The sequence below is a fragment of the Zalophus californianus genome, chromosome 6 (assembly GCF_009762305.2).
Source record: "Zalophus californianus isolate mZalCal1 chromosome 6, mZalCal1.pri.v2, whole genome shotgun sequence".
NCBI lineage: Eukaryota > Metazoa > Chordata > Mammalia > Carnivora > Otariidae > Zalophus > Zalophus californianus.
In genome coordinates this window covers 64,168,844-64,190,033 of record NC_045600.1, presented here as the reverse complement: position 1 = coordinate 64,190,033, position 21,190 = coordinate 64,168,844, and the positions used below count along the sequence as shown (strand labels likewise).

The following is a 21,190-nucleotide window of genomic DNA, read 5'->3' as shown; positions in this document are numbered from 1 at the left end:
CCACATTTTTAATTACTGTTTCTGTGGATTATCCAAAACTGAGTAATCCAGAATTTAGTAATGTGGACATTGTAGAATACCACAAGGAGAGAATTTTCAGGGAACGAGAGGAGTCTCTATTAAATTTGCTTATCATTGGGGTTCTGATTGTCTAGGTGGGCAAGTGAGACAGGAAATAGGTAGATTGGAAAATTGGGAGGGCACCTGGGTGGCTCAGTTGTTAAGCGTCTGCCTTCGGCTCAGGTCATGATCCCAGGGTCCTGGGATCGAGCCCCGCGTCGGGCTCCCTGCTCCGTGGGAAGCCTGCTTCTCCCTCTCCCACTCCCCCTGCTTGTGTTCCCTCTCTCACTGTGTCTCTCTGTGTCAAATAAATAAATAAAATCTTTAAAAAAAAAAAATGGGGAGGAGTTAAAGGGCTATAGGCTCAGGTGATAGTCAAGAGAGGTATAATGAGGGTGTTTTAGGGAAGGGAGTTCCATGACCAGGGGAAGGAAGTGAAGTCTAAAGCCTCCTTGATTGCAGCAATTAGTGTGAAGAGGTTTCAAATTAGGCCTTCCTTTATAACTGTGCTCTTAATTACTATGCTAACTCGCCCTACTAGACTATACTGACTCATCATTGTTTCAGGCCACCTAGTTCCATGAACAAAATCCTCCAGTCCATTTACTTGTCATCTTGTTTGGTGACTTCCACATATAAAGCAGTGACCCAGCTGGTGTTGAATTTTGGCTATGTTATTTACTAACTGTGTACTCTTGAGCAAATAATACAGCTTCAGTGTTTTGTGACCCATCTCATAAGTCATTATGGCAGTTAAATGAGATTATATATATATATAGTACTTAGCATAGACCTTAGCACATGGTACTATAAGGGTGGCTCTGAATGTTATTGTTTTAGTGGTAGATTTTAGGGGTTATTATTATAGAGATCATCTTTTGTTGTAAACCCTCATTTTGGGATTTAAGACATAAAGAAGTTGAATTGTACCTCATGGACCCACAGCTGTTTAGTTGGTCCCTGAGAGGAACATGAATGCAAGTTTCCCTATTCATTGTTCTTTCCATGCCAGACTACTTCTTCTGAAAGAAAACAGAAATACCCGTCTCATTTTTAAAAATTATAATATTTGGGGGCACCTGGGTGGCCCGGTCAGTTAAACATCCGACTCTTGATTTCAGCTCAGGTGGTGATCTCAGGGTCATGGGATGGAGCCTCACCTCAGACTCCAAGTGTGGAGTCTGCTTGGGACTTCTCTCTCCCTCTCCCTCTGCCCCTCCCTGGTGTGCTCACTTATGCTCACTCTCTCTAAAATAAATGAAAATAAATCTTTAAAAAAATTATAATATTTGTACACTTGCTTCAAGGAATATACTAAAAACTGGTTCAAGGCTAATGGAGAACTGAATAGCACTTAAGAATCTAATCTATTTCAGTTATTATTATTCAGTCTCTAACAGTCAATTTCTCCTCATTTTTTCTTAAATCATAGTTTTTAATCCTTGTGACAAATTCCAGCCAGCAAGAATTTAACCTGATTGTAACCTTGAGAAATTGGATTATATAGTAGCCTGAAAAATCTTACTTGTTATTTACCTGAATCTGGATTTAAAATGCCAAGAAGAAATTAAAATTGGGGCCTTTTGAGTTTGCTTAATTCAATTCAGTTAGACACAAAAATTCAGTATTTCAGAGCGACGTTGATATTTCAAGAGAGTCAATATTTTTAAAGTTAATAAAAGAAGTACCCTTCTGAGCCAGTGATGGATTGGAATAATGTAAAAATAACACATAAAATGTTTGTGGTGGCTGATGTTAAGCAAGAATGCAGCATTTACTTTCAGTAAAATTAGCTGAGGTAAAAAGAGATAAGGATCTTATACACTTTTTCCTCTTAAAAAAATTTTTTTTGAGTCTAGTTGACACAAAAAAGGATCTTATATTTTGATGAGACAAAAAATGATTGAGCATGCCTACAGCTGCATCTCAATGGTATTATGTAAATTAAGCTCTGGCAAAACATCTGTTTTCTAATGTTTCTGCTATCAAAGATACACAAAATAGCTCTATAATAAACAGCTTAACAACACATAAAGTATTCACACAATATAAGGCATTTGGGGGGGACAGTAGGAGATGGTCACGTGGACATGAACTCTCTCCTATTTAAGAGAATTTTTATGAATAAAATTGTCACATGGATACTCTAGTGTTCTTTCTTATATTAACTGCTTCCTATTCAAAACTCATTGATTATAGAACACTACTCTTAAAAACTAGAATAGTGTTTTCTAATCTTTTTAATACTCAAGGTTCTCTTCTGAATTTTCTTCCAGCTAACCCTGTGGTTTGAAAAAGTTGTCTGCCACATACTCTGCATATCTTAATAAGTAATTTGTTTTCTCATTCTAATCTGTGTGTTATCACACTCAGTTGATGTAATTTCAATTAAAAGCAAAGAAACTTGACAGTTTATCTTTCCTATATAGTCTTGGAGGTAAGTGTTTCATGTTTCTTCAATTTTTAAAAATATTCCTAAATCACTGGCCCTCATAAATGTTCTTGTGCATCTTTAGGACCTTGAAACATTAAATAGGAGAACTACCAAAGTCAGTTCTATGGTCACTCTTCAGTTGTCTATAATAGTGCTGTCCAATGGAAATGTAATGCAAGTCACAAATGTGATTTAAGAAGTTTTAGTAGCCATATTTTAAAATGCAGAAAAAAAAAACAGATGACCTTAACTTTATTTACTTATTTTTTTTTAAGATTTTATTTATTTATTTGAGAGGTAGGGTCAGAGGGAGAAGCAGACTCCCCGCTGAGCAGGGAGCCTGACGTGGGACTTGATCCCGGGACTCTGGGATCATGACCCCAGCCAAAGGCAGTTGCTTAACCAACTGAGCCACCCAGGCACCCAACAGATGACCTTAACTTTAATAAGTAATTATGGCAATGCAAATTAAAGCCACAGTGCAGAGGATGGGCCCAGTGCCAGGAAGAAGGAGGACAAACTAGAATACACCTGCACTCCTGCAAATTTCTTTCCCTACCTCTAACCAAAGAAAAATATAGGGTGTAATGCCTATGGCTTCACTTCCACCTCCCAAAATTCATGTCACTTTACTTTTAGGGAACTTTAATGAGGAGCCATAAAGGAAGGAAGAGTCTAGGAAATATAGTTCCCAGTATAAACAGATTAACGATTTGAAAAGTCCAGCACAATGAGATACCACTACACGCTCACCACACTTGCTAAAAAGTGACTGGTGACTTGCAATGATATGGGTGGAACTAGAGGCTATTATGCTAAGTGAAATAAGTCAGTCAGAGAAAGACAATTATCATATGATCTCACTCATGTGGAATTTAAGAAACAAAACAGAGGGTCATAGGGGAAGAGAGGAAAAAATAAAATGAAATCAGAGAGGGAGACAAACCATGAGAGACTTAACTATAGGAAACAAACTCAGGGTTGCTGGAGGGGAGAGGGGTGGGGGGATGGGGTAACTGGGTGATGGACATTAAGGAGGGCACTTGAAGAAGTAATGAGCACTGAGTGTTACAACTGATGAATCACTAAATTCTACCTCTGAAACTAATAATACAGTATATGTTAATTAAATTGAATTTAAATAAATTTTCCAGTTTTCCAAAATGGTTGTACCAGTTTACACTCAGCGGAAACTGTGAGTTTTACTTGCGCTGTGTCCTCACCAAGATTTGGTATTTGTTATTGTTCTTGCTGTTGTCGTATAGACATTCATCTGTTCTAATCAGGTCTTAAGCATAAATGTGTGGTATCTCATTGTGGTTCTAATTTGCATTTCTCTGATGATTAGTGAAGTTGAAAACTTTTTCTCAAGTTTGTTGGTCTTTGGATACTCTCTTTTAAGGAGTGCCTGTTAAGTCTTGCCCATTTTTAAATTTCTGATGTTCTTTTGTTGGTTTGTAGAGTTCTCTATATATTCCAGATAAAAGCCCTTTGTTATGGATGTGTATTATAAATCCCATCTCCTGCTTTATAGCTTGCCTTTTCACTCTCTTAATTGTGTCTTCCAATTAAGTTATTAACTTTAATGTAGTCAGTTTAACAAAATACTTTTTTATTTATGTTTAGTGCTTTGTGTCCTGCTAGAAAAATCTCACCCCACTCACACCATCCCTCTTTCAATTCCTTGAAGGAGACTTGTGCTCCCTACTTCTTCCTTGAGAGTTTTCCCTCCTTTTCTCCTTGTTTTTACTTGCTTATTCTTTAACTTGTAGGTCACATATTTCCTCAAGGAACTCCTCTGTGACTCCCAGGGTAGGTGGAGTTCTCTCTGTTCTACACTCATAATCCTCTGTATTTTGCTTCCAGAGAAGCTCTTCCATCTTTCAAGTAGATTTTTGTACTATTAATTGTTCTGCCTGTTTCTCTAATTAGTGTGCAGTCTCCAGGAGGGCAACGATCAAGTCCTTTTTGCTTACCACTGTATGGTACTCCTATTGTTTAGCTCAGTTACTGGCATATAATAGGCGCTCATTAAATATTGAGTTTGCTTACGGTTTTATGTTTATGACATTTTGTAGTCTATATAGAGAACATGTCTGAGACATTTATGTAGGCCCTGGAGAACAATAATAAGATATTGATAATAAGTTAATCATGTAAGTTGAAAATACACCCTTGCTTCATACCTTCCTATGTCTTGGGGAGTCCAAGAGATTCTGGAGTAAGGATGCTTTTCCTGTTCTCTCTGGATTGGAATATACCCTCACCTAGATTTTCGCAATATTTAAGTGTTTTTTCTTTTCCCATTTCTTGAGTGATATTTTTATGCTTAAGTTGAAAGCTCTGTAGTGAGGGAATATATCACATTTAACATAAATGGCAGTAAAACTGCTCAAGCAATGGATGTGTGATATAGACATACTGCATCCCAAAGATTTTGAACAGTTGTGTTTTCATTTTCATTTGTTTCCATGAATTTTTTTAATTCTTCTTTAATTTCCTGGTTGACCCATTCATTCTTTAGTGATATAGGCATACTGAATAAACAAATAAGGTGTGTGATCTTTAGCTGTGTTTTCTTCTGGCTTTGTGGAGATGGTATTGAATTACCAAAGTACAATATGATTTATTTTTTATAATACTTTGCATCAGCAAAAGAGCATATATTAAATGCTTGGAAAATGTTTAGCTACAAATTTATGTCCCTCACAATTTGTCTTCATTTGCATATGTTCTGGGAAACTTTAGTCTGTTCTGTTTCTCTTTTCAGAAAGAATAAGAAGTTTCATCACCTTCTTGTCTGTATGGTTCATTGTGGATTGTCAGTGCTATTCTTCATTTAAAATGCAAATATTCTAATAGAGATATCTCCTATAATGATGATCTTTTTGGTAGAGTTGATAGGATAATATAGACATGTTATCTCTAAGCCTTTGATAATTGTGTTCCTTATTTTTATTCTAGAAGAGATGCACTGCTTTTCACTAAGAAAATGGGATTAAGAGAAACATGAATAAGGATTATATTTGCAGAGCCTGTCTATTTATTTAGCACATGTTTATAAAGTATCTGTTTTGTGCCAGAAGCTGGGGAAACTCAGAGATGGACACTTTCTATAAGACTTTAAATTTTTGTTTGAAATGATAACATTCTGGTAAGAGCTGAGTTTTCGTCTTTTGCTGGCTGTGTTCTTTTTCTCAGCTATGGAATGGGGATATAAAATACCCATCTTGTAAAGTTTTTGATAGGAGTAAATAAGATAGTTCATCTAAAACACTTACCCCAGTGCCTGGTATATAATAAATACTCAGTATTTGTTAGCTGTCATTTACTATGAGGCTTCTTACCCCAGTGCCTGGTATATAATAAATACTCAGTATTTGTTAGCTGTCATTTACTATGAGGCTTCATTCACAATAGCCTCTTTTCCATTTATTTTCCTGTGTTTCTTTCTGCTTATTTTTTCTGTATTGCTATCAGAGTTAAATTTCTGAAACACAGATCTGATTGTGTAACATTACCTCTTGGGACCATCTTTTCAACTTGAAAAACCTTTTATGGGACCATCTTTTCAACTTTAAAAATCTTTTGTGGTTTTCTTTTGTCACAAGAAGAAAGTCATGAATGGCATTTAGCACCTTGCCATCAGACTCTGACCTCCCTTATCAAACCAACTTCTGCCTTTGCCCTCCATGGGCGTGTAGCCCAAAAAGGTCATGTGCAGTATTTCACTGTCTTGGCTTGTGTTCCTCTTTCTTCCTAGAATTTATGCTGTAGGCCTCAACCCTTCTTACCCTCAACCAGAAGAAACAATTCTGGGTAATGTGGGCAGCTCAGAGATACCTCTTAGTCTTCCCAGACAGAATTTTTTTATCTCAGTCATTTCTTTATCTTTAGCATTTATCACATTATTAAAGTTAATTATATGTGTTTTGCTCTCCCACTAGCTTCTGAGTTCCCTTTAAAACAGAGACCATGGGATGCCTGGGTGGCTCAGTTGTTGAGCGTCTGCCTTCGGCTCAGGTCATGATCCCAGGGTCTTGGGATTGAGTCCCACATCGGGCTCCTTGCTCAGTGAGGAGCCTGCTTCTCCCTCTCCCTCTTCTGCTCCCCCTGCTTGTGCTCTCTCTCTCTCTCTCTGACAAATAAATAAATAAAAATCTTTAAAAAAATAATAAAAAATAAAGCAGAGACCATAACTTATTCATCACTGGATCACTAGAACCCAGTGGGCACTGAGTAAAAACTTGTTGAAATAATGGATTGAGATTTGGTTTAATTTTGTTTTAATTTCAATGGTTTTTGTTATTCTAGGTCCTGGGCCTTGTCCAAAATATGAGTGTTTTCCAGTGTCCAAAATGTAAACATAGAACTCATATTTTTGGTGCTGATGGTGCAAGAAGACTAGCACGGACCCTTGATCTTGATGTTCTAGGTAAGAGCATAGGATATTCTTTCGCAGAGGAAATGGCAGAAGGGAAGGTGAGGATAAGGTGTGGTGATGAAGAGTGTCTCAGAAAATGATGAATTGTCTTCAGTTTTGTGCTTTAAATTAAGATAGAAGGGAGTTGTATGTGTTAACCTTCCTTTGCTTTTTATAATACTTCATTAGTGGAAGGCTTTTTGAAGAGGAGGTTTGTTCTGCCAATTATAACTTTTGCTGTGGGTAAAAACTGCCTGTAACTTGAATTTGAGAAGAGTTTCATGGTCTGAGTACTGTAATTTGAAGTCCTTGTTTTAAATAATGGTCAGCAGTTTGTTTGCTAAGGGGACACATCTCTCAGTATAAACAGGTATGTGAAAACACCTGGGTAGTGTGTTGTAGCAACCTTTGGAAGTGTCAGTTCTTGGTGCATAAGAAAAAAATGCCTTCCTGATAAGTTCTGAATTTATCAGTCCTTTTGCTCTAGAAAGATAATATTTTCTGTTTTCTGTAGTCTTTTTGTGTGTTTTTGCCATGTCTCTGAGATATGGCACCTGAAATTCACATTGTACATACTGTTCATGTTACTGAATTGAAGGATTAATTAGTGTTATGAGAAGTAAATAATGTGTTAAGTGAACAAAACACAGATTTTAGATAAAGCATAATTTTTCAAAAATCCACAGGCAACTTAATGGACATTTTAGGAAACATGTTGATATTTTCCTTTTGAATGAGTTTCTCTTCTGGGCAAAGGCAGTTGTTAGATGCTGAATAAGGGAGAAATAGAGTGAATTATTAGTTTTAGGTAGTTAACAATTAAGATCCCTTAGAGATCAAGGAATTTCAAAACATTCTTTATTATAATTAAATTTCTAAAAATTGATGTTAAATGCGTTATTATTATTATGCATTTGCACTATAGCAGCCGCCACAGTACCAGGTGAATACTAATGATATATTTTGATACATTGCTATAATTATAGCCACTAATTATATTCTGCAACTGTTTCTTATTTAACTAACCTAGAAAGTTCAGTTTCAATATGCATAATAACAGATTGACATTCACTTATATAATAAAGTAAATGTGTAATTATAATGGCATTATTGAGTTATGCTGAAAATATTATGATTCCCTGATTTATAAATGGGCGGTACGATATTGTAAATCACTTATTTTAATTTGAAATATATCTCATAGGGAAGCAATCTCACATATGGAAGTTACATTTTACTCAACAGCTCAGAAATGTTTAGTTACCCTAAAAATGTGTCAGAAACACTGATTACTGATCACAAAAAAAAATGGATAGTGCTTATAGATTGTTATATCTAACAGTGTTCAGGGAAAAATAATTCAGAGTTCCAACTCAGGGCACATCTCTTCCTTTTAATGCAGTCATGGGGCCCAGTGACACCCCCATGATCTGGAGCAGGGGCTCCAATAACAAAGAGGTTGGAGTCAGGAAGAAGGAACTGAAATCAGGGTAAGAGCTCTCCCAGTTAATGGCCTCCTGGCTAGCTGGTTGAACTCCCCAGGAACCTTATATGTCCTTTACTGACTCCCTGGCTGCCTCTTAATTTATTTTCATCCATTGGGCTATATTTAAAAAATTATTTGGTAAAATAGCTCTCAGAACTTTCCCCATATTACCTACAAGGACAGATTATGCATAGTCATTATGTCTCTGAAATATGCCTTTGCTTCCTTCAGACCTCGTCCCTCAAAGATACTTTTCAAGGCCAGGCTGCACTTTACCCACTCTCCATACCATTACTCCTTTTTATCCTTCTCTGATATACAGCTGTTAGCCCACTACCACTCTCACTATGGTGTGCCACCTATTTCCTAAAAAAGTTTTCCTCTTTCTTTATCAACTCTTCTTTGCTTATAGATAGAATTATGAGTCTCTCGAAGGCAGAAACTATATTGATAGGTGACTATATAAAGGAGAAGGTTTTGCTTTATTTTTTTCCTTCCATTACTGCAGTAGAAATGAAAGCATTCAGGGGATTCCTTACTATAATGGCATAAATCAAGGAAAAAGCTTTATGGGTTTCTAAGAATTTTCTTTAACATGTTTTCCCTTACCCCTGTGACAGTTTCTTACAGTCTTAAGTTGATCTATAGACTAGACATCAGATTTACTGAAAAGCTGATCTTTAAATGACTACTGAAATATTCAGGTATTTTGTTATTGGCTATTGAACATTTAGGAAAGATTTAAAGAGTTGATTAAGTTTCTCAAATTTGCTGACAAGAGGAGAATGAAATATGTTCCTCTATGTACTTTATAATATAACTTCTAATAGATTTGTAATTTTGTAACATATACTTCTGCTTTATTTACCTAGCCTGGCGTGGTGCTGACTGACTTATTTATATAAACACACACAGCACACATACATTTCAGTAACCCTTGCATGGATTTGGAGTGGTTCTAAGAATGCTCAGTACCATGACGAGTCAGCTTTTCTACTTATGGCTCCATTTACTGCATTTTAAGTCCAAACCTTTTGAAAGGCTTCATTTGTGAAGGGGTGGTGGAGTCAATTGGATGATGGATCAGAGCATTTTCCCCCTAAATTCTACCACATGGTAGTAACATATCCTCAGGAAAGACACAACTTTTCCAACCTCAGGTCTGTATCGTGGAGGTTCTTATATACTTCCTGAGATCTCATCAAGTTCACAAGTTATATATAATGCTATATAGATTGATACATGATAAAAGAAGAATAGTTCCATTGGATAAAGAGGCAGGTAGTGGAGATAACAGATGTGCCTTACTTTTCAGCCGTTCTTAGCTCACTCATCTGCCAACATCAGGAAGGTAATTTTGTTATACTTTTTTTGGACGACTTTGTCTCCCCATCTTTCCTCTTCATTTTTCTCTTCTTGTTTGGTATGATGTGTCTATATCAGATATTACAGGGAGAAATAATTTTACAAATGTCTTCCAAGCCATTTCTTGCTGGAAGACCTGTAGCAATGAATAAATCAGAGGCCTTATCCCTTGATTGGCTGCCACGTAGCTTTCATATATACATATACAATCCCTGAACTACCCTCAAATGGAATATGTTGCCCCTAATTTTCATTTGAAATTCCTTTTTTAGAGATTTAGCAACTTGAGGATAGTCATAATTCAAGTTGAGTTTAATGAATTTAATTTAAATTTGGGTTTTTTTTCCCAAAGTTCAAATAGTGAAATTCCAAATGCCTCTGTAAACTTTTGTAGTATTAATGGATGTCTGGTGGGCTCTTTTAGGAGACATTCCCTTACATCTTAATATAAGGGAAACTTCAGATACTGGCCAGCCGATTGTGTTTTCACAGCCTGAAAGTGATGAGGTAAGTGATGTTTTTAAATGTCTTTTAGTGTCTTTTTATAGGATATATACTTCTGGATATTTAGAAAGAAAGTTGGGAAGATCAAGTTTATTTGCGGTGCATGTATTAAGCAAAGATTAGCTAAGTTATTTAAAGCATCTTTAAATAACTATTTTATATGGTAAGCATACCAGCGCTTGCTCTGAATTATTAGCTGAACAAGTTCACCTATGAAGAGCCATCATCCAGCTAATTTTCTCATGAAGAACACAAACAACAAGTGTTTGTAAAATTCTTATTTTGTTGGCTAGCTGTATCTAACTGCCCAAGATTACCATATTTCAGTATTAGAAGTTCAGCTGATTGTTAGGAGAAGGGAAACTAATGTAAGAAAGTATTGAGTTGGGGGTGCCTGGGTGGCACAGTCAGTTGAGCATCCAAGTTGGCTTCAGCTCAGGTCGTGATCTTGGGGTCGTGAGATGGAGCCCTGTATTGGGCTCTATGCTCAGCGCAGAGTCTGCTTGAAATTTTCTCTCCCTTTCCCTCTGCCTCTCCCGCTCATGCTGTCTGTCTTTCTAAAACAAGTAAATAAATCTTAAAGGGGAAGTATTGAGTTGGATATAGGGAAATTGTTATAATGCATTAGAGATGGGATTTTCTACTACATTTATTTTAATAGATACTATTGAGGAGGTAAGGTCGAAAACTGGTTGTGTTTCATTAGCCAACATCGTTGGGGATACAGTTGATAGTTTTTCAAGATTGCTGAAGCTTTCCAACTTTAAGAATAAAATCTTTTATTTTACTCTCTTTTTTAGATAGGAATAAAATTAATCATAGGTATCTCTTCTATCCCAAGTAGTGCTTGCTATGTAAGCATCATCTGGGTGCATCAGTTTTGATAGAGTTTTTGTGCTGCTTTGCTGAAAAGCCCTAGTCAGCCTTCTAATAATTATTCTTTTTTGGTTTTCCTTAGCTAATGGGTATAACTTTATAGTACTATTATTTTGGCTATCCATAACTACTACTATTTTCATTCCACCCTTCCTTTCTCTAATCTTATGTGACCTAGAAAATAAAAGAGCTGAGGTTGGTTAAAGCTGTAAATAAAGTAAGGGTAAAATCAACAGTCAGGAATCTTGGATAAGTTAAGTACCTCATTTTGAGTTCTCTCTTTTAGGAGCCCATGGTCTTTTCCCTTTCTTAAGAGTCTACAGTTATAGTATAGGTGATTGAGTTGCTGGGGATATGATCTCTGAGGAAATAGTGTGTACTGTATAGCACTTAATGTGTTTCTTTTCTCTGACATAGGTAGTAAATGTTAAATTTCCTTTTCAGTCTTAGAAATCTTTCAGATAAACAAAACCCATAACCCTTTATTACTCTCCTAATTAAAGTCTGGCAGTCCGGCTACCATAGGTATACTTTATGTAGTGGATGAAAGTTGTATGAAAATCTAGTGTGTTTTATTTTTAATTTTTTTAAAAAGATTTTATTTATTTATTTGACAGGGAGAGAGCTCGCGAGAGCAGGAACACAAGTGGGGGGGGGGAGGGAGAGGCAGGCTTCCCGTGGAGCAGGGAGCCCGATGCGGGGCTCGATCCCAGGACCCTGGGATCACGACCTGAGCCGAAGGCAGACACTTAATGACTGAGCCAACCAGGCGCCCCAAAATCGAGTGTGTTTTAATTACACACTTCCAAATGCCTCCCGAGAACAGACTAAAGACATTCTATGGTGATTTCTTATGACTAAGAATAATTACTTACTAGATTATATCAATTACGAGTTTAGATTTTTTAATATTTTCCCCACCTATCCATTATTGCTTTTTTCTTTAAGATTTCTCAAAAGAAGTAAAAGGAATGTAATAAAAGAGAAAACATATAGCAACCATCAAAAGATAGTATGATTTAAAACTCTAAACAGTATGTGTAGTTTTTTGGAGTTAATTTTTTAAATCTCATTTACATTTGCATAAACATTAGATCTATTATTTTACTGTTGCTGGCTGACATTTATGAGAACAAGGACAGCCTAACCTTTTGTAGTTTGTGCTAGATTTGATTTGGTGAGGTCTCGGCAAAAGTAGTGAGAATTTCATGTACCAGATTGTCAACCTTAAATATGAAGACTTCTGAGCAATTTTAAGATTTAGACATGGCCATGAAAAAGAAAATAAAATAGTGCCTTGTGTTTATTCTGTTTCCATGGAAATTATTATTTCCTACTCTTAGATTGCAGACATTCATTATCAGTTATCATTCTCCTAATAATAATAGCAATTACAACATACCAGACACTGTCAGACATATTACTTAATTTTATGCTCACAACAACTTAATGCGATGTATAAATAGTCCCCATTTTACAGATGAGGAAACTGAGTTGCAGGGAATTTAAATAATTTTCCCAAGGTTATAGAACTAATAAATGGTAAAATGTGATTAATAGACAAGTCTTTTCCTTGCAAACATTGGCCTCTTTCCATTATATCACCTTCCAGATCTTAGCTATGATTTCTTTAATTTATTTTAAGAGGTAGTACAATACTTGGGTGCATTAAATACATTATCTTATTTGAGTCTCATAACACATTTGTGAGATATGTATAATAATTTCCATTTTTCAGATGAAGAAGCAGAGGTTCATTTACAGTAAAGAACTGTCCAAGATAGTGCTAGAGGCTCTTTCCCCTCACAGCTTTGACACCATATTCTATACATTTTCTTCTAAATGCAGTACTTGCTTCCCTTTCTAATAAACAGCAAGATTAGTTCAGTGTCTATGATGTATATTTAGACTAGCTTCCAGTTTGCCTCCTATTCATATCACAGGATCCTTCTGTTTACTCTTGTGATGAATCTTGCCTCTTGATAACCCCCTTCCCTTTTCCCCTTTGAACACCAATGGAAATATGCTCATAGGAGCTAGTCACAGCCCTCTCAGCAAATTCTGTTGTATTTGTGGAAGCTTAATACCCATTCTACTTGCATGTCTTCATTTAAAGAATAAAGTTTATACTTGCCAACATGATAAACTTCTGCAGAAGTTAATGGGACTGAACCCATAAAATTGTTAATCAATGGCCCCTTAGATCAACACTTTTTATTGTTTGCTTTTAGGGGTTGACCTACAAGTAAAATTATTAATCGGTAAAGATTTCATTTTTACCTTTTTGTTTTCTTTCTAACTCCATCTTCTCTGTTTTTCCATCACTCCCTCCTCCCAACCCCAGATTCCAGGGCTGTCATTCTCTGCACTGCAGATCTTTTAAAATTGGGCATTAGGGACTTCACTCTTCCAGTAACATTTAACTTCCAGAGGACACAAATACTATATCATAGTGATTAATTTAAAATATTATTCATGCTGAATTTAAGGCATCATCAGAAAAGCTGGAAGAGTTACAGCACCAGTTAAAAAGCATCAGCAAGCTGCTGCCTCCTCAGTCATTGGGCAAAACCTTCTGAACATGTGCACTGTTAATGAAAGGGGAATAATTGAAACTCCAAATATGGTAGTGTATAATAGCCAGAGAAAGCCACAGAGGAAGGGAGAGGACGTGGACACTTAGGATTCAGAACTCTTAAATTCAGTAGCAGTGCCTCTTGTTTGTGTGATTATAATTGCTAATTCAACTTTATCTACCTTTTGCCTTTGCTTGAGTCCAGGACACAAGTAATGGACCCATGATTGACTAATAATTTTGTGGTTTCATCCTTTTGTTATCAAGTAAAAAATCTTAATATTGGCATACAGAAAGGTATGCTATAAGGTATTTCTGGTAAAGACTTTCAAATATAGGGCGCCTGGGTGGCTCAGATGGTTAAGCGTCTGCCTTCAGCTCAGGTCATGATCCCAGGGTCCTGGGATCGGGTCCCGCATTGGGCTCCCTGCGCAGAGGGGATCCTGCTTCTCCCTCTGCCTCTCTCTCTCTCTCTCTCTGTCTCTCATGAATAAATAAATAAAATCTTAAAAAAAAAGACTTTCAAATGTAAGTGGAAACTTTATTATCTTAGAACTTCTAAATTATTACCTTATAATCTTAATATGAAATGACTGTGTATGATGAAGTAGAACTTCAAATATTTAAAAACAAAGACAAAGGGAAAAAGTTCTCTATAAAACTTCTTGCACTTTGATTGCCATCCCTTTCCTTTAACTTGTTAATATAGAGCAGACAAATAGGATCCAGCTGTATTATCCATGCTTCTGGATAGCCCAATAAAAGATCTCGAATAGAAATGTTATTCTGTATATATTTGAGCTGATGAAAAAAGAGAGTATTAACAGTTTGAGAAATCGAAATCATATTTTTTACATATGATACAAATATCATATATTTTTGCTAGTTATGGATTAAACAAAAGGGAGGGATTTAGTTTACTTGTGCCTCAGCCAGGAGAAGTACCTACGAGTACATGTTCATAGGAGCTCTTCAATGAGACTGTAAATTCCTTGAGGACGTAATAGTAATAATAGCAGCCCTAATATTTGCTTCTTTTGTGCCAGTACTGCACATATTTTATTATTACTTAACATTCCCCCAAACCCTTTGAGGTAGATACTGTTACTTCAGCCATTTTAGAGATGTGGAAACTGAGTCTTAGAAGGGTTAAATTAAATAACTTTCCTAAGGCCGCATAGCTAATAAGTGATGGAGCTAAGATTTTAAACCATGCCTGTCTGACTTCAGAACACCCAACTCCTCACAAGTGAGCTATTCTCCTTTCCTTTTGTATCATTACGTCCCACAGAGTTCCAAAACGGTAACTTGCATATGATAAGAACCAAAACGTATTTGTTGAAATGATACTGCATTGGCTGAAAAAATTCCATCTCAACAGTTTCGTAGAAATTGAAACTGAAATTAAGCACTTTCAGTGGTTTCTTAGCAAATGACAATCTAACCAGTACTTTGAGTGTGATATATTGAAAGTTTAAGCTTGGAGATAGTTCATTAAAAAGCAGAGGTTAAGGGGTGCCTGGGTGGCTCAGTTGTTAAGCGTCTGCCTTTGGCTCAGGTTATGATCCCAGGGTCCTGGGATTGAGCCCTGCATCGGGCTCCCTGCTCAGCGGGAAGCCTGCTCCTCCCTCTCCCCCTGCCCCTCCTTGTGTTCCCTCTCTCTTCTGTGTCTCTGTCAAATAAATAAAATCTTTAAAAAAAAAAAGCAGAGGTTAAATGTAGTAAATTTGATTATTCAGGAATCATTCAGTATTTTGTGTAGTCTGATAGGTTTATGTCTCTAATTTAACATAAGTAAGAATTTAAAGATGATAGAATGATGGCCTTCTCTCACCTTGCTTTAGTGAACTTTTACATTTTTCATCACAAAAATTTTAGGCTTAAAACAGTCAGAAAAGCTACTAGGAGATAAAAGGTATTTACAAAGATGCATGGGTAAAAATCAGCACATTAGATTGAAGAGAAATATTTACGAAGTATATATTATTTCCATTTTTAAACAAAACTTGTTTCTGTTAACTATAACATAGTGAAACCATTTTTTAGATAAAAGCATTATGATTAAGATTGGTTGTACTTTGGACTTACTGTTTAATATGTAGTAGAAGGATCTAGGCTTTGGAGTTAGGTGGACCCAGGTTTGAATGTTTTCCAACTTACTGACTTTGTGACCTTGAGCAAACAACTCCCAGTTAGTTGTTTGCTTTATCCAAGTTGAGTTGATGATGCTTGTTTTACATAAGTGAGATTACTTATGCAAAGTACTTGGTAGAGTAGGTACTCGATAAAAAAAATAAGGCTTTATTCATATTTTGAAAACTATTTTTTTTTTTTAATGAACTCGTAGGTAAGATTTTAGCTCTTTTCTGGTAGAATAAAGCATAATTAAGCTGTTAGGGCTCAAGCATGGTTTTCAAAAGTGAAAATGTGTGAAACACACTTAAAACACTTCTTCAAGTCTGGGTAAACAAACCTCAAATAGTTCTTTTAGCATGCAGAGTCAGAGTTGGTCAGCCTAGGTTCAAAGACCAGCTCATCCCCTATTAGCTGTAATGCTTTGGGCAAGACCACTCACCTTTCTGGTTCTTGGTTTCCTTATCTATAAAGTGGGGTTAGTGACAGAATTTATTCCTTAGGGTAGCTGTGAGTTTAAATGAAACAATACTTGGTAAATATTAAGTGCTCAAGTAAATTTTAGCTATTATCAGTCATAGTAGATGTAGTAGTAGTAGTAGTGGTGGTGGTGGGGGTGGTATATTCATAACTCTAAGTATATAAATTAATGGTTTTAGAAGATCTTACTATTGTGTCTTACAGTTACTTTTTATAGATAAGATAGGAGAAATAAATAATATTTGCATTGCAATTATTTAAAACTTTTAAGATGCAAATGTCATGAGCATTGTTCTGACTGGACCATGTAAGCATTGGCTTAGTTTGTGGCCCACAGTGGCTTGGGGGTTGCTCTTAGTATTCAGCTGCACTGGGGATCCCACAGATGAAGAGTGTAACAACTGATCCCAGGAATTCTTGCCTGGTACCCAAAATTCAGCAGGTGAAGAAACCTATGAGGCGCTCACTGCTGGTACTGGACGCCATTCTCAAAGAGATGAAGAAGATGCTTTCCGAAGATAAACCATAGGGTGGTAATAAACAGTCCTATTTAAAATGACTAACAGCTCTTATGCCAAAGAAGTTCTGGCAGTATCTAACTCAAGATATCAATTTGTCAGAAGAGGAAGATATAATTTTTCCACAACTAGACTGGATTGCTGATTTGCTGACATGGGAATTAGAGCTTAAAAACAGTAATTGCTGGCATTAAATATTTTTTCAGAAAGTCCCCTTCTAAGCATTTGCCCCCTAAATAATCTGAAATCCTTTCTTCCCTGTCACACCTGCAGTGTACGCAATAGCATCCTCTCACTGCACTGCTGAATTTCCTCATCTCATTCAGCCTTTTCACTCTTCAGTTCAGGAGACAGCTCTGGCAAACAGTTCATGAGTCATTTGATGTCTGCTGGGGAGAAATACAGAACAAATGAGTCTCTTCTTTTCCAGGCCAAAGCTTACCTGAGGATTGCTGCAGAAGTGGTAAAAAGATTGCCACCACCTCTAGAGTGAGTTCCCCAAGTGTTCTGGAAATTTGCCTGATGCTTAGCAATAAGACGACTTTTGGAAGTAGCAGTGTGGTGATGAAACCTACAGGAATAATAGCAATCATAGTTGTTTTCTTGTGTTTCTAAAGAAATAATATGTCTTATTTTCAGATTTGATTTGCTAAGCAATGACTCACAAATAAAATTTTTATATATCAATGCTAACTGCTACATTTCAGAATTTTTCTGAAAGCTGATGTGTACCAGCTGCGCAGAAATGCGTTTTATTTTAATGAACGACCCTTTGGGGAATCATGAGTTTGTGTTAGAAGCCCAACCTTCCATTGAGGAAAGAACTGTGCTCTTTTTGTGGGACTACAGCGTTAGTCATTTAAAGGATTTACTAAATTTGTGTGCTGATATAAGTATGACAACTCTCCATCAGTCAGTTTGGTCTAGATTTAAATCTTGCCTTGGACTATATTAGACACATTCTTAATATAAATAAACCTCTGCTTCATCTGGACCAGGCTTTACCCTAGACTTACTGAATATAATCTGCAGGGGTGGGGCCTGGACATGTGTATTTTTAACAAGATTATAATGATTTTGATGATTCTGATTATGATGGAAATAGAATAATAGGTAACAATTTATGAAGTGTTTTCTTGTGTTATTATAGTTAGTCTTCCATTCATATGAGTGGGGTACTGTTGTTGTCTCCACTTTATAGAAATGAGAAAACTGAGGTATGGGAGTGTTAAGTGTCTTGCTGAAGGTTACTATTCCAGCAAGCGCTGGAACTGGAGTTTGAACTTGGACAGTGGGATACTGGATCCTTCCTTTTTTACACCAAAGAGCATTCATTTATTTCAAAAGAGAAATATGGTATTCAGCATTTCCCTCAAACTTACTGCACCGTGAAACCCTCCCCATTTCATGGAGTTCGTGTTTCAAATGGTACACTTTGAAAAACATTTATCTGGTCTAGTTAAGGCTCAGAGAAATTCAGGGGGCTTTCCAAGGTCAGGTAGCAAGATAGTTATAAAGCTCCAAGTACTGATAAGAACCATTAGTTGATAAAGAAGCAGTCTATGACCTTTAGCAAATACCTTCACATCTTTTGCTTTGTCTCTGGCTTAAATAGCCAGAAAATTAGGCAAAGAGTTACATGTCATTATAAACATGTTTCACACACTTGTGTTCACATAAAAAAACTACATGAGTGTTCATGGAGGTTTTATTTATAATAGCCAAAAACAATGCAAGAGTTTTTCAGTAGGCAAATAGTCAAACGAACTGTGATATATGCATACCATGGAATACTACTCAGCAGTGCAAAAGAACAAACTATGGATACGTGTAACAACGTGGATGAATTCCAGAGAATTATGCCGAATGAAAAAGCCAATCCTAAAATTTTTTATACCATATGGTTCTATTTATGGAACATTCTTGAAATGACAAAAATTATAGAAATGGAGAACAGATTAGTGGTTTTCAGAATTTAAGGGGGGAGGGTTGCAGGGAAGAGAATTATGTGTGGCTATAAAAGGGTAACATAAGGAATCCTTGTGATGATGGAAATGTGTTCTGTATTTTGACTGTGTCAATGTCAATATCTTGGGAGCTATTGTACTATAGTTTTGCAAGGTGTTATTATTGGAGGCAATTGGGTAAAAGGGCACAATGGAATCTGCATTATTTCTTACAACTGCATGTGAATCTACAATTACCTCAAAATAAAAATAAAAGTTTAATTAAATAAAACAAACATGTGCTACTGTGTCTGAGCTGAAATGACTTGGGCCAAATTATCCATGCTAATTAAAATCATGAATAAAAGTATTTGTGAATACACAGTAATCAACTGTCATCACTGTGAGAAGGAAATGACTTTATATATATTTCTGTTTTTATCATTTTTTTGAGAGAAGGCTAATATAAATAATCATTGAGCACTTCTAAATACCAAAAAGCAGGTACTTGAACCAGGCTTAACTTTACCTAGAAAAGAATGATTTAAATAAGCTCCAGAGACACTAAAGGTTGTGTGCTAATTTAATACATCTCATAGAGAAATGGGAAAGATAATTTTTTTCTCATAAATACATGACTTAGAAAAGAGCTACATGTAAAATCACCTGCTCTCTTCTCCTTTACCCTTGCCCACAAGTCTCTGCAGATGCTTCCAGGAAAGCCACTGAAAAGATGGTGGCTGGAGTATATATGCAGGTTCATAAGTGGAAGAAGAAAAAGTAGCTCTAAGAGCAAGAATAAAACTTGTTCTAAAATTTAGCCTATGGCAGCCTTTGCTAAGCTTCAAAGAGCTGACTTTAAAGATAGACTGTCAAGCACAGCTAGTCTGCCTGTTGTTAGGGGTAATATTTATTCCTTATTCTTCACATTTCCATAGAGTTTAGAGAATTTCCATTCCACTCTCCAGAAGGTGAAGACAAGCTGCCCCACTCACTCCATGCCAGGGAAGGAGGAGTGATGCATCTTATGGGTAAATTTCTTCCTGTCTGCATTTCTTTGATTTTAGCCAAATCCTGAGCTTTCTGAGGCAGGCTATAGGGAAACCTGTCCATCTCTGCCTTGGACTTGGGTGGGCAAGTCCATCTAATTTCGGGGTTGGGCATTTGGTAGCCCACTATGGTCATATATTCTCTAATCCAGCTTTTTGTCAGTAATATAGTAATATTATTTACTTTTATCTGAATTCTGTGTATCTCAGTTCCAAACGGGAAGAATTCCACCCCCCAATCACCATACTCCAAAAAACATACCAAATATCTTTCTAGAATCCTAGAAAATCAGAACCAAAGAGTACATTAGAGTTCAGATACTTGCATCTCTCCATTAGAAACACTTCTAATAAAAAAAATAAGTTCACCAATGGCCAGAAACTTTCTGGGGTAGAGGGGGAGGTTATAATGAAGTATACTATATATATATATATATACAGTATATATACTGTATATATATATATACAGTAAAGCATGGGAGACATAAATATATAGGTCAGTTGTCTACAAAGTGGACACCCATGTAACTACCAACCAGGTAAGAAGTAAACCAATACCAACATCACAGAAGCCTCGGTATTTTCTCTCATAATTGCTTCCCTCTCCCCTTACAAAGTTAACCATATACTGATGTTATAACACCTAAGCTTGTACCCTTCAACATTATAGTTTTGCCTATTTTTTGCAGTTTATATTAAATGGAATTATACAGTATTTTGCTGTATATTAATTGCTTTTATTTTGCCCTATATTAACTGCTCTGTATTGTTTCTGAGCTCCACGTCTACTGTTGCATGAAGCAATTATTCATATTATTTGCTGTAGAATATTATGTTTTTGGAATATACCCAACTTGCCTGTTCCACTGTAGATGGATATTTGGATTGATTTCAATGTTTTATTCTCACAAATGGTGCTGCTCTGAGCATTCTTATACATATTTTCTTGGTATTCCATACTTAAATTTCTGTTGAGTTATTTCTGGGAGTGAAATTGTTGGTGGTTTTTTAGTGGTATCTCATTGTGGTTTTAACTTGCATTTCCCTGGTTACAAATGAAGTTGAGTACCTTTACATATATTTATTGGCTAATGAAATTTCCTCTTTTGTGTGCTGTCCAGTCAAATCTCTTGCCCATTTTTATTTTTCTATTATGTTGTTGGAGTGTTTTATGAATCCTTGTCAGCTCTATGTTGCAGATGTCTTTCCCAGTCCATTATGGTTTGTCTTTCACTCTCCTAATGGTGTTTTTGATAATCAAATAATCTTAACATATTCAAATTATTTTACGTTATGATTATTGATTTTTGTGGAGTGCCCCAAGGTCATGAAGATATTATC

The 21,190-nt window shown here is 36.1% G+C and overlaps 1 protein-coding gene across 6 annotated transcripts in view; it reads left to right on the top strand.

Annotated features, from left to right (window-relative positions):
- The window catches only part of NUBPL (nucleotide binding protein like), a 279,513-nt gene that overhangs the window by 181,882 nt on the left and 76,441 nt on the right, over nucleotides 1-21,190 (top strand). For 3 of the 6 annotated variants that reach the window (XM_027571567.2, XM_027571565.2, XM_027571564.2), the window contains exons 9-12: nucleotides 6,809-6,929; nucleotides 10,193-10,275; nucleotides 17,285-17,343; nucleotides 19,739-19,831. In XM_027571567.2, coding sequence (XP_027427368.1) covers nucleotides 6,809-6,929; nucleotides 10,193-10,275; nucleotides 17,285-17,343; nucleotides 19,739-19,745 — 270 coding nt within the window. In that variant the 3' untranslated portion in view covers nucleotides 19,746-19,831. Of the gene's footprint in view, nucleotides 1-6,808; nucleotides 6,930-10,192; nucleotides 10,276-16,775; nucleotides 16,870-17,284; nucleotides 19,111-19,738; nucleotides 19,832-21,190 lie in introns of those variants that run through there. The other 3 variants (XM_027571563.2, XM_027571568.2, XM_027571562.2) reach the window with 3 other exon arrangements.